The sequence below is a fragment of the Myiozetetes cayanensis genome, unplaced genomic scaffold, assembly GCF_022539395.1.
Source record: "Myiozetetes cayanensis isolate MyiCay16 unplaced genomic scaffold, myiCay2020 scf12, whole genome shotgun sequence".
NCBI lineage: Eukaryota > Metazoa > Chordata > Aves > Passeriformes > Tyrannidae > Myiozetetes > Myiozetetes cayanensis.
The window spans coordinates 4,088,596-4,110,542 of NW_026086826.1; the positions used below are offsets into that span (position 1 = coordinate 4,088,596).

Below are 21,947 nucleotides of genomic sequence, written 5' to 3' on the forward strand. Positions count from 1 at the left end.
CCCACTCCACTGCTGAGCCATGATATATGGCGACCCAGCCCAACAGGCTAAATTGATTCATCTCTAGTTCCTGTTTCTTAATCTGGAGCTAAATTGGTTTCATTTTTCTTGTTTTGGGTGGCGCTTACAGGAAGTTTTTGGCAGCATCACTTTACTCCATTGTTTGTAACTTCAGTTTTTTGCCTTTAAATCTGAGCATTATTGATTGGCACGTTAAACCTTGTGTGGCATCTCATTAGCATTTTAAAAATTGTCCAGAAGCACGTGGCTTAGCACCTGTGTCAGCCGTGCTCTCCGTTCAGAGCAGTGGCTAATAGAGTTAGCAGCGATCTGCATTATTGATCCTTCTCTCGTAAGAATGACGTTCCTTCCTCCCCTCTTCCAAAAATAAGTCCAGGCAAAGAGAGCAGTGTGGGTTTGTTTGGTTTTTAATCCATTAATACAGTACAGCGAGCAGTCCTCCTTTTGGCTGAAGTTCTTTGCCTGCCCAAGTCCATTTAATCTAAACTTGGATTTTTTTTTGTGGGAGAGTCTCTTGCGTGCGGAACAACTCGATGGGGTTTGGGGTCAATCTGTGTCTGTTACTCCACTCCTTGTGCTGTGCCAGGTCATCAGTAGCTTGGACAAGTTGATCTCATCTGATAGTGTTGAACTTCAGATGGCAGCCACAGCAGTGAGAGACGAGGTGCTGCTCCCAGCTCTTTTTCCCAGCACTGCAGGCAGGGTGTCTCAGCCAGCCCTGCTGAGCTTTTCAAATCTCGGCCATGTGGGGTGTCTGGGAGACACCCTGGAGGGCTGAAGGCTCATGGGGAGAGGTGAAGGAGCATCACATTTTCTGAGCTTTGCTTGTCTGCTGAAGACCCCAGCCACTGCCAAGGCAAAGCTCAGCTGGTGCAACGCTACTTTACCTCAACTTGAGATGCAGCTTTGCTCGGGGAGAGCAGCTGGTCCCTAATTGCCCAGGCATCCCCCCCGACTGCTCCGCCAACATCTATTCTCAGCACTGTTGCGCACAGAGAGCTGCAAAAAGCACCTTCCCCACAGAAAGTCTTCCTTCCTGCTCCCTCCCAGGATGCCTCCTGTGAGGGTCTGGTGCCGTTTTGAAACCGAGGTTCCCCGGGGTTAAAAGCCAGCATCTTAATTCAGAGTGCCAATGTTCAATTTTGCTTTCTGCCACCAGACTAGATTGCAGGCCAGCGAGAGAGTCTGGGTTAGTGGCCCACTGGGTCACCTCCCATTTGTTTTCCTCAATTTTGTGTTGTCATAAATTCATTCCAGCCCGTTGTGGTTGATCAGTTTATCTCCGCCGGGGCAGGGAGCGCTGCGAGCATGATATATGGCACAGAGCATTGTAGCCAGCCTCTCCATGAATCACTCCAGCTGTTTGGTGTCAGCCCCAAAGCAAACAGGACCCGGCCGCTGAGCGTTGACTACGATGAGCTCAGTATGGGAAGAGACATGACGTATGAATGTTTATTTAATAATTCTCTAATATTTCCAGTGGAGTGTGGCTGTGCCTTCTGGGAGGGGTGAAAGGGGGGGGAGGTTGAAGAGGGAAACTCTAATCTGTTGGGGTGGGTCATAAATCAGGCAGACAACATCATTAATCAGGGATGGGACAGAAGTGGAAGGAGGTGGGACTGGAACTGCCATCCTCAGTGGGAAGGGGGCTGTGCTTTTTTTTTTTTTTTTTGTAAAACAAATCTTATTTCTGATTCCGCTTGGCCCCAGCCGTGCTGCCTGCATAATAGCAAACCCGGACACAAGGCTGTTTAAGTGAGTATGCTACCTCTGCTCTGAACCTTGCGATACGAGCCTGCCAAGCATTAAATCCCTTTATAATTATCTTCTTTATATAACACTTCATGCTTATCATGCTTCATTGGATGAGACGCTCGTTGGGTTAAAAAGAGGGTTTTAGAGACAAAAAGCAATTGTGTTTGTTTTATTTTTCCTGTCTCCTCTTTCCTCCCCTTCCCCCCCCTTCCACCTTACCTCTTTCCAGTCCAGCTGCTCTGAAACATCGGCTCTGGAGGGGCTCTGGTGCAGCAGCACAGGAAGGAGCATCAGTTAAAATTGAACAAGTTTAGGTTGGGGTCCTTGTGCGAAGAGCCAAGCGTGTGAGAGCAGTCAGGGAGGCAGCAGTGCCTGTTGTGGGGACCCTGCTCCCAGACAGGTGGGTCAAGGCAGGAGCAGAGTGTGTGTGAAGCCAGAGGATTAGCAGAGGCCTGAAAGGGAAGGAGCCATGCTTAAGCTGGTATGTCAGAGGGAAACAGAAGCTGCTGTGAATTCACACCACAGGATAAGCACTTCCCAGCCCTTCTCCATAGTGTCACACCATTAATAGGCTTTGCCTGGAGACAAGAACATCTCATAGCAAAGACAGAATTCAAAAATTAGCTTGAGTCATAAATGAACTAACCCTTTGTGTTCTGCAAGAGCATGATGCTGCTGGTGGGTCCAGTCCTAGAGCAGCCTGTCTGAACTTGAGAGAGGATCCAGGAAGCTGAAGTGTGGGATTGTCAAAGCCAGGCTGAGAAAGAGCTGCTAGGCTGTGCTGCTTGTGTCTAGATTTTTATCTTTGTTAGGTTTTAGTCTTTTTCACTGATTCAGTAATATGTAATATTGTGTTTGTACTGTATACTGGTGTTCAGTGTTGAAGGGGTGCAGAGGTAGGTGCTCCATTCCATCCCTCTAGGTTGTGACAGTGGAGAGCTGGGCTGTGTTTCTTTATTCCACTCCCTCTTCTAACTGTTGGGTAGAAGTTCCGTGTGCCACTGGTGATCTCAACCACTTACAGCCACTGTGCAAACTGTAATTGTATCAGTGTCTTCCTGGAGTGGTGGTTAACGAAGCTCAGCGAGGCAGGCTGACTGTACAGCCCAGACCTGGGGGAAGGTGGTATCTCTGTTTAGTGCAGCTGTTGTCCAGAGGTTTGGTCTAATTTCATGCCTTGGAGCAGTTTTCTATAGATTTTGCCATCTTCATTTAGGAAGGAACTCTTATATCTGTTGATCCTGTGATGTTTTAGAGCTGAACCATCTGCAAACCCCGGGGTTTGCTGGTTTTAGGGCAGTAGCATCCCTGTCCCATTACTGGTGAAAACCCCAGGAAGGAATTTTATTCCTATGCTGGGGTGTGCAGTTTAAGCATCTTGCCATTTATGTCTCTTTGCCTGCCCCTTCTTTTCTTTTTTTTCTCTCTTTTTTTTTTTTTTCCCCTTAGTTTCAGAAATGCTGTTAACTTTAATTTGTAGAGTTGCTTCCTGGGAATGAAAAATCGATGGGGGGCTATCGCAGTGTGAAATTCGACTGTCACTATTGAGCTATAGAGTTACCAAGATGTCTTAGAAGGTAAAAAATAAATCGTGGCCCAGCAAGTGCTCAGCTGTGCTATTTCAAAGGGGATATGAGGCTGATGGTCTGTTAGAGGGTACTTCAGTTAGATGGATGATGATTCCCTGTGAAATATTGGAGTTATTCCATAGGTAAAAGAAACTTTAGCTTATAAAACACAAACAGCTGCCTTCTAGCAGACGAATTCTGCCCTTAGATGTGTGAGCAGCTTGTCAGAGAGAGGACTCGTCCCTAAAATTAGCCTGTTGTGTTTAACAATGTCTCTGATGGAGCATTGTGGATCTTGTTATGTTCCTTCTGAAAATACTTTGAGGATGTGACTGTTTATTCACATCCCTTAGCTACACTGCAAGAATTAAGAGGCAGGTACTGATATTTTTTTAGGAAATGTTTGTATGGTGCCCAGATGCTCTCAAGAGAGAAGTAACAATTATTTTTACGTAGGCTGCATTCCCTGTTTGGATGGAAATGTTCCTTTGAAAAGCAGAAACGGGATCATGTTGTGCCCCATCCACTGCCAGTTTGCTGTCACTCTCCTGCATCTGCTGAGGGGCAGCCCTGGCTGCACAGGCTGCCTGTGTGCTGGTGGTGACAGGGCTGCTGCTTTCCTTGGCACTCACTGACTGTTGTGGCAGGACCCAGTAAGTGTTTGTGCTGTGCCAGCTGCTGTATGACAACAGGATGATTGTAATTACAGCTCTTGGTAGTTTATGCATTTCTCAGGCTGCAGTTAGTAAGTATAAATATGAAATAGTACTAAAAAAAACCCACCAGTTTGTGTTACACCTCACTAAACCCTGTCTGGGACAACTGTAGAGTTGGTAATTATTTCTCTTACACTTGCATGCACAGTTGCAATACCGCTGAGGGGAGCTTACCGCTGCTATAAGGAGTGTTAAGCCACGTTGAGTTAAAGCTTGGTAAAGATCTCCTGAAGAATTGACTGACAGGAGAATTCATTGTGCTTTCGTATCTCCTTCGCTGCTGTAACACAGAACCCATTGCTGCCTTTACAGAAGCAGTGTAATAGCTAGTAATGTAATTAAAGTAGTTTAATATCTTTGTTGATTTTTTTGCCCTCGCTTCTGTGTCGATACTTGTCCTAACCTTACTCCACACCACTACGGGCACTTCATCCTATTTTTCCGTTCTCTTCTTTCTTCCTTTCTGAAGGTTTTTGTCTGCAAAAAGCTGTTTCCCTCTCAGTTGCATAAGCATTCCGTCTTTTCCCTCAGATAGCTGGCTCATGACCTGTCCTTCCACTGCACTGCTGGTTTCCTCTTCCAGCTCTGGGACCACAGTTGGTTATGTGATACTAATGTGCCCGTGGCCTCCTTTAATAGCCTCATGTTTCTTTTTGAAGGCGCGATTACCTTAAATGATGCTAATTCTGATCCTTTCTTTCCCCGTAAAGGAAACAGCAACAGTGTAAAAGTTCTAGGGCGGCAGCAGCAGTTGTAGGAAGCTGTCTGGAGGATGTGTTACCGTACTGCCCTTCTGTACCTCCAATCAGCGGTCATGAATGGAGGTTCTGGAAAGCATATCACCTCCGTGGTGAAGCCCTTAAAAGGCTATAGATGAGTCCAAGTGCTGCTGTAGTAGCAGAGATATTTCCTGTTTATTTCAGTCGTTTGGACGTGGGCCATGGGAGTAGAAGGCATTTATTTAATCGCTCGCAGAGGCTGGCTGCAAGACTCGCCGGCATGTCCAACCTTCTGAGCACCTTTCAGCCCTAGGAATCTGCTATTCCTCCTTCACCTTCATGGATATTTTATAATTTTGTGCCCTGATCATCCAGCCAAAGCTACCAATAATCCCAGACCAGCTCCAGGCTACAGTAAGATGACAAGTTACAGCTGCCATAAGTCTTCCAGTAGAAAAATAGACCTGCCTAGCTATACGTGGAGTTTGGTCATAATCCAAATATGTTTACTTGTGGATGGAGGCAAGTTTCAGTAGGCTGGAACCTCTAACCTGTGTGCCTCAGAAGAGCTGCATTTTCCTTTTCCACTGTCTGCCTTTTGTGGGCCTGGCTTGTACTAAGATAAAGACCTCGATGCACCTTCACAGATCTGTTAGAAATACAATTAGGGTCACCAGCATGAAGGATACTTTTGAAAAGTGAACCGAGACATTAACACATTCGCTGAGTAATTATTTCTGGTTAGGAACTTTGTTTACAGAATGATTTTCTAACTCAGCGTGCGCTGCCTCAACAAAACCTTGCCGCAGCAAACCACTTTTCTGTAGCACGGCTTTTCCCTTTATCGCCAAATCTGCTCCAGTAAAGCAATGGGATTGCATTTATTTTCTCTTTGGAACAGGGGACATAGTCTCTAAATCTAAATCAGAATGACCCACGCATTCTTTCTCCCAGCTTTCGTGTCGAACCATAATTGCTCAAATGGCACATTTAAAATTTTGGCGCAAGCTCAGCCTTTCACTCGCCGCCTTTTTAAATCAGTCCCAGTGGCCAGCGGATACTGCGTAGCCCTACAAATGCATCCAAACATGCTGACTCCGAGGCTCCTTCCATTCTGAACGATCAGCGGTGCCATCTGTCTCTGTTTTGATTGGGGCTGGGCACATGTGTCCCAGCGAAACGCGGGCCAAAAACGGGGGAGAGAAAGAGCCGGTGCCTGAGTTTACTTCCCGCTCCTGTAAAGACATTGTTTGGTTCTGTGTTGTGGAGGCGGGGGAGATATGAAAGCAGAATGAATTTTTCTGTCATTAAATTCTTCAAGGAATCTTTACCCAAGTCCCTACTAAACGTGGCTTAAAATGCCTTCTTGCAGCGGTAAGCTCCCCACAGTGCTATTGTGACGGTGCATGCAAGTGTAAGAGAAATAATTCCTCTGTGGGGAAAAAGAGACAACATTTTTTTGGTTTGCATCGAGATGAAATTAGTCAGAAGCAAACTCTGAATTTGGCAGGCAGATGCCAGTAATAACAAGTTGTGCAAGCAAGTATAAAATAGAGGCGCTCGTGACTGAGAGCGCCTCGGTGTTGTGTGTGTGTGTGCCCTTGCATGCACCCCGCTCCAAATTCACAACTTAGAACACGGAAATTAGAATGGGGAACATTGCATTATTCATAACTTGGCAACCAGAAGCCAGGGCAGTTTGCCAGAGTAAACTATTCTCTATAATTACAGGTGAAGCAACATTCTTTAATATCTTACAATACAAAAACATACATTAATCAAGGAAAGAGGGCTTTTTTTCCTAGAGGACAATAAATTAGCATCCTTGCCAATTTCCTCAATACATGTGACAATGTTTTACAGGATTATAAGTCAGCCTCTTTAAAGAAGGTTAGTCTAAAAACAAATAAACCCAATAAATGAGATTTTTAGCTAAATAAAGGGGAAGCCAGCTCCTAAAACGTTGATGTCTTGCCAGAAGATTTGCTTTTAGCACTGGCAGTCTTGCAGACCGAGGGTCTAAACTTCACTTGGTGTGATTTGACATGGCTCTACTGTAAACAGCTTTGCTGGGCAGTTTTTTACAGCAAGGGAGCTGGCCCCTTCTGCTGTAACCAGCTCATCTAGTGAAATAAAATCTCAGTACGTTGTGCCAATCCAGTAGACCACATGTTGTGGGGTGATTCGCAGTCAATCTGCCACCAGCCTGACACTGGGCTTCTTTCAGAGAGTTAAGATACTGGAAATGCCTGAGCTGTGTCTGTTTCCTTTTAAAACCACCTGTCACTTTTCTTTTTAAAAACTTTCTTATCAGTGTGTTTTGCTTGTTAGTAACAATGGGTTGTTGTTGTTTTTTTTTTTTAGCTTCATGTTATGTTCTTGCACTCCAGTAAGTGTAAAAGGCTTTTGAGTCTGTGGATCTCCCACTGCCTTCAGTGGTGCTCACCCACGTCTGCCAGAATAAAGTCCCTGCATCTTTAGCTCTAGCACTTGCTGCAGGCGATGCTTGCTAAATGGAAAGGGGGGGGCGAATTCCTTTGTCACTTTGAAAATGGAAGCAATTCTTATCCCAAAACAGATAAAGGTGTTTAGAGCTAGTGTTTGAAACTCAGATAGCAAGGGAGTTGTGTTGGAGGCAATTGTATGAGCGAGAGCTGAGACAGCATCACCGTGCTCTGCTGTTCCACAGTGCTACCAGTGCCACAGAGCTGTGCACAGCATGTTACAGGCTAATAAAACAGGGTCTCTCCTATGAAAAAGTTGCCCTTTTACCCAAATGTAAATTGGCTATGAGAGAAGGCTTGCAATTACAATGATTGTGCACTGATGTTGGGGTCGTTTTTTTGGATCTTTTTATCGAGTCTTAAAAGATTTTTGCCTCACAGAGTGAGGACTGCAGCAGGCTCTCTCTCCTGCAGTGTAGTTGTGGTTATGATAATTGTCATCTACGGCCGTGGTTGGATATGGCCAGGGGCAATTTCTCTGCTCCTGGAATCTTACTTAACTTGACTCTGCCGTCAAAGCATCGACCAGTCTGTTTCTAATATTTATGATATGTAAGCTGCTAGTGACCTGACCTCTGCCCTTGGTGCAGGGAGGTGGCATGTATGTTCTGCTGGGATCAGGTTCTCCACTTTGTACAGGGGAAGATAAAGGCTTTGTTTAAAAATAAATATGTTGCTCTTGGGTTTGTCAGTGGTACTGTACATTTTCCTCTCTGCCAGTCTGTGTTCACAGGCATGGGAAAGGAAAAATAAATGTATGAGGAAGAGAGAAGAAGGTCAGAATATCAAGTGTCAAAAGTAGCCCATGAAATTTTATTGGTAGAGCATTTAATCAGTGCTAAGCGTTTTTTACAAGGTACATACAAACAGTGGAATTGTAAAAATTTATGGAATGCTGTGTACAGTGTGGCCGTTTATGAAGAAAGGAAAATTTATATCCAGTTGAAATAAACCAAAGGGGAATGTTTTATGGAGACACCTCAACAGCAGGATTCATCAAGTTAGGTCTAGATAAGGTGAGGATGGAGTATTTGCAGGGGCTTGCTGATCTTTGAGGTGTTTTTCTGCTTCTTCAGCAGCTAACGCTTTGCATCTTTCTGTGGCTCTCAAGTAGGCAGGATGCTGGATGCAGTGGCTGTGTGGTGTTTGTGTTTTTCTGTACAATGGAAAGGGAACACAAGTGAACAGCTGCTGCTGGTATCTGTGGTACAAGGCTCTCGCTCTTGGGCTCGTTCCAGTACAACAGTTTCTTGAGCAGCCCTTAATATCCAGCTGGGAAGGGTTAACTGAAGCCAATCACTCTGACATCAGCATTTTTTTGTTTCCTTTTTGGTCCAGTATTTTGTTGATGATAAAGCACAGACTTAGTCAATTGAGAGATTCCAGAGCTGCAGAATCAGAGATAATTTAATTAACGGAATTGCCTGTGATTGCCCACTGGGACAGCGGGTAGGAATTGCTCGATTTAATTTGGAGAAACAAAGATCACATGCATGCTAATGTTTAACAAATAACCAGTGTTTGGGTTAAAGTTTTTTTGCAAAGAGGGGGGCAGCCATTTCCCAGGGGAGATTTCCCAGGAGGTGATTGCTTCCTAACAGCTCAGAGCTACAGACAGGTCTTTTTTCCTCCTCCATGGTATTTTTCTGCACTTCTTCTGGCCTTTTATCTAAACAAAGCAAGGCTTTGCTCAGAGAAATAAAATTTGTTCTTATTTTAAGTGCTCAGGGGAAAATGCTGTGAGTAGTAGAAAAATGTGTGCTGGGCATAAAGACTGAAAATTACCACGTGCTGTCTTGCCCAGTCTCACAGACTTGCTCCTTGGTACCCAGCATCCTAAGCTGTGCCTGCCAAGCTGTGGAAGAGTTAACCACAAAGTTCAGAGAGAAGTACAAGACCCAGCTTCCTCCACAAGGAGCCCTCCCTTCTTGTTTTTGCTCTTGTATAAATGTTCTCTCACAGTGTTGGTGTAGGTCCACAGCGAGTCTCTACTCTGTCATGGATGTGCCCTCTTAGTACGGCCTCAGCCAGGGAGGACAGTTCAGGTGTCAGGGAGGCCACTTGCACCTGCTGGAGAAGCACCAGCGCTGGGTCTCAAGGTATTGCTCCTGGCAGCAGTCGTGCTCAGCAGGTCTCTCTGGAGGCTGATAAATGACGTTATCCCAACGCGTCAAATCGGAGCGCTGAGGCGCAAAATTGTCGAGAGCCCTCCTGCATCCAGCACGAGGTCAAGGCGAAGCAGAGAGCCAATTCCTTCTTCTGTGTAATCCCCTCTGCCTCACTTGGCAGGGTAACTTGTACACAGCCTTACCCTGTCCATGGAGCTTGGCTTTCTGACCCTCGCTCCACCCTGGCGCTACCCTGTAAAAATACTGCCCAAGGCTGCTCCCAGCTGTGTCCAGGCAAGCACACATGAGGTGTGCACACAAGAGGGAAGCCTGAGGGAGTTCCCAAGATTGCTGCTGCAGGAAGAGTTGCTCCTAAGCGATGCTTATCTTTAGGATACAAGCGGCAGGTTGACGGTAAAATGTCACTAAATGGAATGGCATGTGTCCCAAGTGTGCTGGCCACCACGGGAGCCAGACACATGGGAAGTGACTCGGGTCTTTATTCCATCCCTGGAGGTAGTTTCAGTTTCCTTTATTTACTAATGTTCTCCCTATTTCCCTTGACCTCATTTCCTCTGGCTTTTCGGAAGCAACCATGCAATTATCGCTCACTTTGGGTTGACCCTTGGCCGCCACGTCCCTTGTTGCTGCTGCTCCGAGAGGTTTTCCTGAAATCTCAAGTGCAAAATACTCACTTGCGGCCAAAACTCCTATCTGTGTCGTGAGTTAGGAGCTGTGTCTCCAGCAACAGTGCTGTGCGTCAGGGTTTGTCCTGTGAGCACGCTTGGCAGGGAGAACGTGGGGTTTAAATTCTGTCATAGCTGAGCTTTGATCAGCACTGGGAGATGCTGCAGTGGCTAAAGCTCCCTCTCTTACCAATGCACCCCAGTCTTGTTAATAAATGTATATTTAACAATGTCTGGAGCGTATGAAGTGATAATAACTAAATCAATACCTCCCACATTGATTGTCCAGGATCCCTACAGCGTGACGCATGCAGCGGTGCGGTAATTTTCCAGCTAACTAGCACCCTGATCTACAGCCCTCCTATTGATTGGCCATTGTATCAAGCAGCCTCTGAGCATTATTGCTTATGCCTCTATTCAGCCTCCTTTTCTGATTCATTCGTTTATTACTGGACAGGTGCGATTATCTCAGAGACTTTCCAAAATTGGCCGATGAGGGTCAACCATTTAGATTTCTATAAACAAGCCATTTTCTATCTCCTCTAGTTGTTGCGGTGGCAAATTTTTCCTATTGAGGCTTTGATTTGTTGCTGGGGTTGAATGGGCATTTGCTTGTATCTGCTCGAGGAATCAACTTTTCCCTTTTCTTGCTGAGTCACCCACCCATCAGAGGAGGACAGATAGCTCCACAGATGGTGAAAGGAGAATATAGCAAGGGTTGAGGTTCTGCTTGCCACCTGCTCTGGGCAGGAGTCACACTCACTGCCTTTACACCTCCAGTGCCCTTGTGCATGCAGGAAGGAGAAATGGATTCTAGGAAGTCAAATTCAACTTCAGCCTTCACCCAGCATCAGCTTGTTGGTGGGCCAGACTGGAAGATAAACAATTTTCTCAGCCAGCAGTAATCTTCAAGCTATAAATAAATAATTCTGTTTCTTCCTTAGACAAAACTAACACCTTTCCAGGCTTCCTTTGAAAATACTAGCAACTCTTCCTTGGGGGTGAGAACTCAAGCTGGGATATGGTAATAATTCATACCAGTGGGTAGGAGCAAGTGGGTGTTTCACAGCAGGGAAGGCTGTCTCCCACTGAAGCTCTTTCATCTTGCTCCAGAGAATATTTATTGATTCTAAGACTTGAATCCACAGTGTTCCTGTCCCCAGACAGTCCTTACCCACCAGGCCGTCATGGGACATGTGTATTTCTTTGCCTTTTTTTGCAGTTTTGAAATTGTTACCATTTCCTAGCAACTGTCACTTCCAATGAATCTCCTTCTGATGAAGATCTCCTCCGGTAGCTCGTGCAGAGCACGTCTGATCTGTACAAAGGCAGGAGGGAAGCTGAAGGAGCTTTATAACACTACTACTTAACCATATGCACTCGAGCAGCTCTGCTTTCTTCTGAAGTGTCATAATTAGAAAAATCATCCAAGATCTCTTTGACTAGCTCTTTTACCAAAGGCTTGGGAAAAGCCAGCAGAATCACCTCGTGGGAGATACCCCAGGTCCCTCCTTGCGTGCCGGCGACAGGTGACTAATGAACAGAAGAGTGAGTGAGTGTGTGCAGAGAGAGCTGAGACTGCAGCTCACTTTGCTGGTTGTAATAATTCCACTAGACCCGTGTTATAGCCACCTGTTGATGAATCATCCTCTAAAAAAGTAGAACACATGGGTGCCACTGTGGGTTATGTTGTGATTGATGATGCAGCTTCTGGTGGCGAAATACTCTTCAGGTTCTTCTGAGCTGGAGTCAGAGCTTGGACAGACCTGAAATTCACTGACATAAATGAAAATTGTTGTTTTGTTTTTATTCACGGGAGTGAAAGCCTTTATGTCAATGCTCTAAACCTTTCCTGGGGAATGCTTGAGGGCCCCTCCCTATGCCTGCACTGTGTAGAAATCGGATTTTACAGCATGCCAGTGACACATCCTTGTCTATAATGCTCCCTGCATCTTATTTGCTAAGCATTGCTGTCTGCTCTTGCTTTTAGGTTGGCAAGTTGCTCTTTTTACCAGCCTTGCAGAACCATGAAAATACATTTGCCTGCCCTCAGCACAGCGCTTCTGTGACAAAGGAGAGAATGTTGCCCATCAAAAATGACCCTAGGAAATGGGAAAGCAGATTGTGAAGCTGCCTTTATAACCACCCTGTTGGCAGTGTTCAGTGCTTTTGGTTTCTCCTTTTTTTCAGTATTAGAACCCAAAAAGCCAAGGCTTTCATTAATATAAAAGCATTGTGTTGATCCTGTGTAATGAGCTGATGTTGCATTACATGAGGTTGATGGCCAGCAAAGGCCTCCATTCTCTGAGGGGAAGAGCAGCTCCTATTGCCCACAAAAACTTCTCAGCAGCTTTAAAGCAACATACAGAACTTTGTCTCAAGCATGTGATCCTAAGTAATCTCTTAAGGGAGACAAGAAAAAAGGCAGAAAGGAAACCAAAAAAAACCAGCAGAAATACCTGTTCTTTAAATGTCTGTGTCTTGTGGAAATTTGCTCTGTATGAAGCTGCTAACTCCAGCATCAGTTGTGATCTTCGGTGATGTGTTTGGAAGTGTTTAGTAAGACACTTTAAAGAGTTCACAGGGGGCTTTTCAGGAATTCTTCCTTACCCCAAGGTGGATGTATTAGTTTGAGTGTTATGCCATTTCCTGTGCAGTACCTGTTGTGGGATCCTTTTTCTCCCAAAACTCTAAACAGTCCTGCGTGCTCAGTGATGCTCACGCTCCATCATCTTTTGCAGAATTACAGAAGACTCTGCAGTGACAACATTTGAAGCGTTAAAGGCTCGTGTCCGTGAGTTAGAAAGGCAGCTTTCCCGTGGGGACCGCTATAAATGTCTCATTTGCATGGTGAGTAGCACTCCACTTGTGGTAATGAATCAGAAATGCCTTGGTATCTTTGCTGAGGAGGGGATAAGCTTTTCTCCTTTTTTCAGGCAGAATGGGGGAGCTCATCACCAATTATTAGCCTTCCAAATGAAGGTGGTCTTAGCAACCAAAATTTCTGTATGAGTTAATTTGTTCATTTGGTATTTGCAGCTGTCCATCTATATCCGGGCAAAAAAGTTCCAACTCCAAAAGACTTTGAGCCTTCCTACAGAACACTCCCAGATACCAAACATCCTCTTCCTACATGTGCACATTTACATGCATAGGAGAGAGCAGAATCCGTGATCAGAGACCCACCTTCTCTGATTTGGGAACAGGAATGTTGCCTGAGCATTTAAAAGTTGTTGATGCCCTGCTTGCTCTGTGCTGAGGCTGTGGCCTTCCTAAAGAAGGGCAGCAGCTCCCTCTGATGGTCTGAGCCTGCAGGGCTCTGCATCTCCTGTTGGGTTTCTGTTCTGCTCAGAGCAGGAGAACGTTCCGCTGGGTGGAGAGCTCCCTCTGCAACTTCAGCTGGATACTCTGGGCTTCTCTCTGCCAGCCAGCTCACGGCTCGTAGCTGTGGGAGTGCAGCCCTTGCCATTCACCCCACGGAAAGAACAACAGCTTGCTCTTGCTGCTGATTTCCAGAGGTTTCTTAGGAATGATAGAAGATACTCAAGAAGGCATGTCTGCTGAAAGAGCAGCAGTATTCTTGGGATGTAGTTAAGCTGTTCCTGCAGAGCAGTGAATTGTGGTAAGGGTTGATCTTGCCCTGTCACTGGTTTTTGTGTGATCTGGTGACCTTTCTGATGAGAATAATGGCAGGTGGCCACAGCAACTTCAGATGCTTTTGCAATAACTCTGCTGAGCCAGGTCACCACGAGAGTGGATTACGGGCTTCCAACAGGAGTTCTGGGAAGCCAAGAAAAGGGACTGCAGGAGACTTTCAGCCTCTTCTATACAAACATTACAAAAATACAACTTACATATTACACAAAATACCAGGCAGTGTTAACCACAAAGAGAGGCCTTGTGATGGGGTTGGGAGTGAGGAATCAGTACATCCCTGCTGTGGAAATAACCTGTTTGCTTCTTCTCCTCAGGACTCCTACACAATGCCCCTGACTTCCATTCAGTGCTGGCATGTGCACTGTGAAGAATGCTGGCTGCGGACTCTGGTGAGGCTCTTGACTACTTTCTTATTGACTTACAGCCTTTTTCCTCTCTCTGATACTTCATTTTAGATCATCACAGGGAAAGGTGCTTTTTGCTTTATTTTAGGCAGTCTGAGTGCTGTGCCTGCAGACTGCCCAAACCTTGCTGTGTAACACCCCACTCTAGCTTTGACATGAGTGAGTTTCGTTTGAGTCGTCGTGACCAAAGTGTTGTCCTGCCCCTTGCTTGTTGCTCCACCACCTGTGGGCACAGCCATTGCTCCTTGAAGAGCTCTGTGCCAGGGACTACCTTGCCTTAAATAATTTCCTGTGGGGCATCCATGCAGAGAGGTAAAGCTGTGAGAACGGAGGCCAAATTGGCTGAGATTCCATGGAATGGGTGGCTTCTGAGAAATGTAATATTCCCCCAAAGCAAAGGAAATCATCTTCAGGAGAGAGAATGTGGAATGGAGCTTTTATTTTTTAGATTATTTGAAATAGCACTCTGTAGTTTTGAAGCATATGCTATCCTATATAGAAGTTTGGGGACTGCCTTGAACATAGAATAGGTGATGCAGTAGAGCAGCGATTTATACATTTATTAAAGGACATCAGGTTAAAATATGTTATTTAATAAAGTGTTTTCTTTTCCTGTGTTTAAACTGTGGGTTTTATAATCAGCCTTTAGCGGTCCCCTCTGCGGCTGATTTTGAAACTTCCATTTTGCTTAGGTTGGAGAGTGGAAAATAGTTGTGCTTTCTAGTTCTCTTGTTAGCAAGATGATACAGTGTTGGGTTGCAAAAAATGTAAGGGAGTGCCACTCCTAAAAACTTGTTCCTGTAAGGCATTACTCTGCTTTATAGAACACGTTGTGTGCTTGGAATTACGATTAAGCTGATCGTGCTCCTTTAAATCCTGCCTTTTAAAAGTCTTGTCCAAGAAAAGTTACCAGGATGGTGAAGTGCCTGTGGGCTTGAGTACTAATAGCAACTCAATAACTTGGCTATCCCTTGGGCTGTATTTTATAGCTCTTCAGCTACACCCCGTCACTATTTAGTTTATACAAGCTTTTGTAAACATTTTAGCAGCATGTTATAAAAGACACATATGTGGGCACGTAGCTGTGAGGTGTTGGGATGAATGTGTGCTCTGCCACCTTTGCTAAGTGAAGAGTAATCTTGTCATTCAGCAGTGCTGCAAGCACAGGATAAAACACTAACATACTTTCCATTTTATTTACTCTGAAGTCTTTGTTTTCTCCTCTTCCTGCCAGCCTCAAGTCACCTTCTAAATCCGTGGCACCAATTTCAGGCTTCTCTTAGACTCAGCAGCAACTTGGTTCAACTTCAGTCAGGCCCCTTTGTGTCACGTTCAGCAGTCACAGCTGCTCATGAGAACAGGGAAACTCGCTCCAGGTGCTCCGGGATTAGCATTTTCTTTGCAGAGTGGGAGCCATCTCCCCTAGAATTCCATGAGAAAGGTGGGGATGAAGCTGGCTGTGTGTGATCTGCACGTGGCTCTTCTGCTGACCAGGCAGGCAGGATGGGAATAGTCCAGCAAGACATCATGTTAAGACTTGGCACTTGCATAGGGGAAGCAATTAATAAGTGACTACTCATGTGTTCCCCAGTCCTAGCCTCTCCCTGCAGCCCCCAATTTATTAAACCAGGCCTTTTCACAAGGCATGCTTGCACTCCCTCTCCCATCTCAAAAAAAATCTCCCAGCCTGTGTTCGCATGTTTCTAATGTAACCATTAAAATGTAGCCTGAAGACAGCAATAAAAACCCTGGAACGCCTTGGTGCTTTTGTGTCTTGATCAAAGTCAATGTGTGTAATCTCGTTAAGACTGCCCTCCTTCCCCCCCTCCTTTTTTATGAATTTAATGGCATACAGCAGCTGGGCTCAGTGTTTAATGCTTACCAACCTGCATTGTTCTAATTAAGGTATCTCCTTTTATTTCGGGCACAAAAGAGACTCTTGTTTTTTTTAACAAGCGAGGAGCTGTGGGATAGTGTGTGTAATAATCGCTGCTGTTACCTTTCCCTGGGTATAAAGCTGGCTCCCCAGTGGGGTTGGGAGGAGGGAGCCTGCGCGTGCAGCACACATGGAAAGACTTGGCTGGGGGAGAGGGGCAGCATTTTTCTTCTGTTGTGCAATAAACAATTTGTTGGAGTTAATAGGAGTTGGGGCGGGCAGGTTGTGCTGGGCTTCCGGCCCCTTTTGAACATTCTGGAGATCTGCCATCCCTGCTGGTGAAAAGTCCCCTTTCTCCCGTATCCCTGTGGTTCGTGTGCCCGGCCAAGATCTGATATTAAATTAGAGTGTGTGTGTCTGAGAGAGCGAGGATCGTGTACTGAACAAGGCCCTGGAACTGAAGGTTCAGAGTGCCTGGGAGCAGTTCTAAACCTCTGCAGGGTATTGAACACAGGGTGAAATTTGATGCTCACATCTGTCTGTGGACCTAAGGTTTAAACGTTTTCTAGGATTTGATACTACAATGATCTGAGCATCTCTAGTATTCTGTGACTTTGGTGGTGTCAAACCACAGCCGTGAGCTTGCTGCTCCCTGCTTTCTGGTTGTCTGGGACACTCAACACAGTGACATTCTTCATTCACCTACCCTGCGTGCTGAGAACTAGTTGATATCTTAAACTTATGCAGAAACCGGGACATGAGTCTGGAGTAACTTGTCTGTGATCCCTTTTGGAAAGCCCTGAAAACATGTGCAGGTTCTTCCAAGGTAGGAAAGAAATGATGTTGCAGGAGCAAGGCTTAGCCTGGGCAGCAGGAGGTGGGTTCATGTCCCTGAACAGCGACTGTCCTTGTGGCAGGTGTCTGTCCTCAGCTGGTTGTTGGACTGCAGCCCCGAGTCACTGGGGATGAATCTCTCTGTGGAACAATCTGCCCCTTCTCCATCCTTCCCAATTAACTGAGAGTTAACACTAGTACAGCTAGTAGTGTGTGGAATTTGTGTTTTCCTTCTCTTGGGAAGGGTGCTCTAGCAGTAGAGATTGGCCATCTGCCTTGCTGGGGAGGTTTGGAACCTCCATCCCCTGAGGTTTGTGAGAACAGGTTTGATGTGTGTCTGTCAGCAGTAACTCAAGTTGAGGTGATACTTGCCAGGGGAATGGGTCGGTGAGTTCTTGACGTCCCTCTGAGCTGTAATTCTGTGATCTCCCAAACCCTGGTGTCTTTCTTTAGGAAGTAAATGTAGTTGGAAGCTAAGTCAGGCCGTGCTTTGCCAGTGATGGAGCTGTTTGTGGGTGCAGGGGCTGAAAGAGGACAGGTTTATTTGAGCAGATGCAGTTTACTGAGTTTCCCCCATCACCTCTACAGCCAGAGCCAGCATTTCCCGTGGGTATTTGCTGACCCCCAGGCTTGTGCTTGCCTGCCTTGGGCTTATTTGGAAATGACAACTGCAAGAGCAGGAAAAAAAACACTTCTAAAAAGCCTTCTTCATCATATGGGGATCCATTCCAGGGGATCCATCAATAGATGTGTGTCCTCTGCAGGTGACACACATCTTTGCTGGATTACTGCATTTTTAGCTTTGCCATTTCAATACCCATGCAAGCTGGAGTAGTTCTGTACAGAACAGCACAGATACAGAGCAATCGTTCTGGGTGATCCCTGGGTGCTTCCAGCAGCTCAGGGACCTCCTGGGTCAGCAGCTGCATGGAGGATGCTGCACTTGACCGTTCATGATGCTCCCTGTGTGCAGTGATGTTTTTGGGTCATTTATTAACATTTTTTCAGTTCTGGCCTCCAGCAGCCTCTGGGGGTGAGCTCCACCCTTTGAGGAGGCTCTGTGACAAAAGTTGTTCTCTTGGTGGTTTAGCCCCAATACCTGACAGCTGGAGGGTACCCCACAGCAGCAGTGGGGAACAGCTGCTTCTCTGGGAATTAGCATTGGCAGAGAAGAAGCTGCCACTTCATGTGAAGGTGTGGGTGGGAGAGAGGGCTGTCACCTTGGTAGAGAATTGGATCTTGGCATTGTGTTCCTCTCCTGGCAGAAGCTGGCTCTTGGTTTGGGTCCCTCTTGCATCTCTCTATTTTGATTTTACTTCCTCTACTTGCTCTGTGTGTGTGTGTGTCTCTTTATTCTCTGTGCCTGGTAGCATATTGTGCTTGGAAATTGCCCATTTTTAGACCCACAGGACAGCAGGAAGTGCCTAAAATCCTTCCTTTTGAGTTTCCCTGCTTTAGCCAATTTATAGAAGACGTCACACCATTTTTTTTTTTTAAGAGGCAACTTTAAGACAAACTCCTCCAATCCTTCCTTGGCACCGTGTAAGCCCTAACGACTTTTCAACATCTCAGCTCTCGTTAATGTATTTTTCAAACTACTACCCCAAGTGATTAGCCTGTATTGTGGATCAATCACTTGCCAAATTTTAATTAAGAAAGGAGGAGGAAAAATAAACTCCATCCTGGTTCCAGCCCCGTTCCTTTGCTTTGTAACAGCCCTGGAGCAAACTTCTTGCAGCAGAGTTTTATAAACCCCTCAAAACTGGGGTTTATAATGGAAAAGCTGAGGTGGCCTTTACTCTAGCACACACAGCTATAACACATCAAGGCTTTTCCATGTAGCTATGATGAAAGGAGTAGAAGGACCTGGAAAAAAAAAAAAAAAGAAAGAAAGAAATGGCCGACAGGTGGGACTTATTATTCCACAGCATTTTTATTTCAAGGGAAAAGTTTAGTAACCCCAGCTGGCAGGTGAGCAGTGGGGGAGCAAACGCTTTTTCATTGTGCCTGTGCCAGCATGTGTGTGTGTACAAGCTCATGTGCCTCTCCACAAGAGAGGAGAGCTTAAACTCTGGTGCTGATAAACGTTGTGCACCTACTCGGAAAGTCAGATGCAAGGAACAAGGTTTTGAGCAATTTCAATCTAAAAAGAAAAAGATTGGGACTTAGTTCTGAATTTAACACACATGCTTATGTGTGCAGAGGAGGACGGTTTTATTTCATAAAAAGAAAGAAAAATGCATCCCCAAGGGCCCGAAGTAATTATTTTTGCTTGAACTGTTAATACCAAGCATAAGCACTAGAGAGGCCCTGAGCCCAGCGTGCCACGTGCAGCCTGTGCAGCGTTCAGGCCAGGCTGCTGAAGGTCTCCAGGATGCCGTTGTTCCCTCCAGCATACCCAGACTTTAGAGCTCCAGCCCACATGCAGGTGAAGCGACTTCCACCACTGCCCTAAATCAGTCTGTGATCATGCAGCTTTTGCAGAAAATAGGTCAAGCTCCATGTGGTTGGGTTCTGCTTTGTGGCGTGGTTGAAGAAACTTGGGATGCCCGTGTGCAGCTCAGCCTGAGGTGGGAGAGCGGATCCCCCTAAAGCCATTGGCCTGTGGTACAGAAAATAGATCTCAGGGAGAGAGATCCCAGGGTATGGCAAGATAAATCCACCCATCTTCCCTTTCCCTGTAGCGTAAAGGAACTACACACCTGGCCTTGCTCTGCCAAAGCTGCAGTCGGTTTAATCAGGCTTGTTCTGCCATCCCTGCGGGCTGATTGTGGAGGGCTGCTGCAGACCTGGTCAGAGTGGCTTTCCAGGAACCCAAACTGCTCCGAGCTGTCTGGTCTGTGTTAGCGAGGTTGCCCTTGCTAAGGGTCACACACATCTGCCCACAGCTGTCTCAGTCCAGCTCCACATCCCAGAACGGAGCACGAGGTGCAGGAGTGAGGTGGCAGCAGCAGCTGAGGTTGGCTTTTAGCGGAAGCGAATGCAAGGAGATTCAGTGTTCTGCCCTCCTGCAGGCAGATGTCTCTGACTTAGTGAAGGTGAAAAAGCAGCTGAAGTGCTGTTGAGCATTGCACAGGGGCACTGAGGAGCAGGGGCATGGTCTGAGGTGGCAGCAAACACTGTCCATCCTTCACCCCGGACTGAAGGCAGGCTGAGGCATTCGGTGGGTCAGAGCACTGGTCCTGCAGAAGGTACATTGTATCCTGGTGCATTGTCCAGAGAGGCAGAAGCTCCAGCTGCTTGGCTGGATGCTTTGCTGCCTTCTGTGTGTAAGCTGTGCCTGTCTTGGGAAAGGGAGCGTGGACACAGATGTGGCCAGTAGTTCCATCTGGAATGCTTAACATCCCCACGCACACGTAATTCTGCTTGTCAGGGCACACAGGAAAGCTCAAACAGGCAGCTGCCAACTGCTGTCCCTCAGACAACATGCTGTGAATTAATTCCTCAGCACCTCCCTGCCACTTCCTTTGGGACCCTCCAGCTACAAAGATGATGCCAAGAGGGCAACCAGGTGCAACAGGTGCCTTGATGAAGGACCAGGGAACTGCATGGAACTGAGCAGGGACTCAGTTGAAACAGGCTATTGCATGGCATTTGCATCCAGATTAGTGAGCCCCTCCTTGGGAGTGCTGCTGTGCACCCTGGCCCACAGTGTCAGAAAGGGCAGATGTTTACGTTTTTCTCTCCTTTGTACTGGTTGGCACTGCAGCAAGTTTTTACTGGGACATGCAGGCAGAGTGGGATGGTCCCCACCCCAGAAGGCTGAAAATCTAAACAGACACAGTCGTTGTCCCAGATAACTAGAAGGACGTGCCCATAGGCATTAGCATCAGAGTGAGGTGCAACATCCAGACCACCAGTGGTCTGTCCCACTGCCAGTCTGTCACTCACCCTGAGAGTGATGCCTAAGGTGTTTTGGGTGTCCATCACGTGTTTCATTCAACTCTAGCTCAACAAGACTTCGTGTGTGGCTGGTTCAAAAATCTCAGGTGCAAGGTGGTCCCCTCGTGTGTCAGGGCAGCTGTTGAGCCGCTATCAGCAAGGGCTGTCAAATGGCAGCCTGATTGTTCAAAAGTCCAAAGCTCAGGGAATAGCAAGTGTGTGAAGTCCATGTCTGCCAGGAATAATGTGCACTGGGAGCAGGGAGGGGGCTGGTTGCAAACTAGTCTGCAGTAGTACTCAGTCCTGCAGATCAAACATGACTTGCGCCTTTTTGGAGCTGCACCCTTGCGAATTACTTGCACCCATATAAATTTTCTGTATCTGGGAGTCTCTCCTCTAGATTCTCCTTAGCCCTAGGAACTTCCAGGGGAAAAGGCCCCTGTGCTGCCTTTGCAGGTGTTGTCACAGAGCAGAGAGGGCCTGTTCTAAGGGTGCTTGCCTTTTGTAAGCAGCAATGCCACCTCCTCTGCTAGGGAGGTACCCAAGTGCAGGTAGGAGTGCCGAAGCAGTGCCCTGCCCTGCTGCCACACTCACTGCTGCAGGTACTTCAAGAAGCCCTGCTCAGGGAGAGCAGCAACATCACTGAACCAAACAGCTCTGCCAGCCAGCCCCGTGCAGGCTGGCAGGCTCTCAGTGTCTCATTCCTGTCGCCTCGCTTGTCACGCCGAGCGCTGGGTGGGAGCTGCTGGAAGGGCCTATCTGACAGCATTGACCAAACTTGGGGTGCTTGGACAGAGCCTGTGCTCAGTTCTGTGCTCTGGGAGGTCGTGTTGAGGTGCTGAAAGCCAGGGCATCCTGATTTCCTGTGCTGCTGGTGCTGTAGATGGGAGGCTGCCTCACAGCAGAGCCCTCTCTGTGTCGTTTTTCCCATCAGTTGTCTGTCACATCTGCCAATCTAATGATGACCGGCTTAGGCTGACCCCGATTCTGAGGCTTATTAACACCTCTTGCTGTCAGGCTCTGTGATAGATGGCTCATCAGCCCTTGTTTTATTTCATGTAGTGTTCATGTCGGCCGCCCATTACCCCACCCCAGCTCACATCACAGTTTGCTGGTTTCAGCTCACCTTGGCAGAAGAGACTCATCTCTGCAGCATCTGTGCTAGCTGGGGGGGACAGGACAAGGGCTTCCTTCATGCCAAAACTCGTGGGCTTTTT

At 46.7% G+C, this 21,947-nt stretch overlaps 1 protein-coding gene across 5 annotated transcripts in view; it reads left to right on the top strand.

Moving 5' to 3' along the window:
• The window catches only part of RNF220 (ring finger protein 220), a 214,952-nt gene that overhangs the window by 189,581 nt on the left and 3,424 nt on the right, over window positions 1–21,947 (top strand). For all 5 annotated transcript variants that reach the window (XM_050306885.1, XM_050306888.1, XM_050306886.1 and 2 more), the window contains 2 exons: window positions 12,819–12,927; window positions 14,049–14,123. In XM_050306885.1, the coding sequence (XP_050162842.1) occupies window positions 12,819–12,927; window positions 14,049–14,123 (184 nt within the window). The remainder of the gene's footprint in view (window positions 1–12,818; window positions 12,928–14,048; window positions 14,124–21,947) is intronic.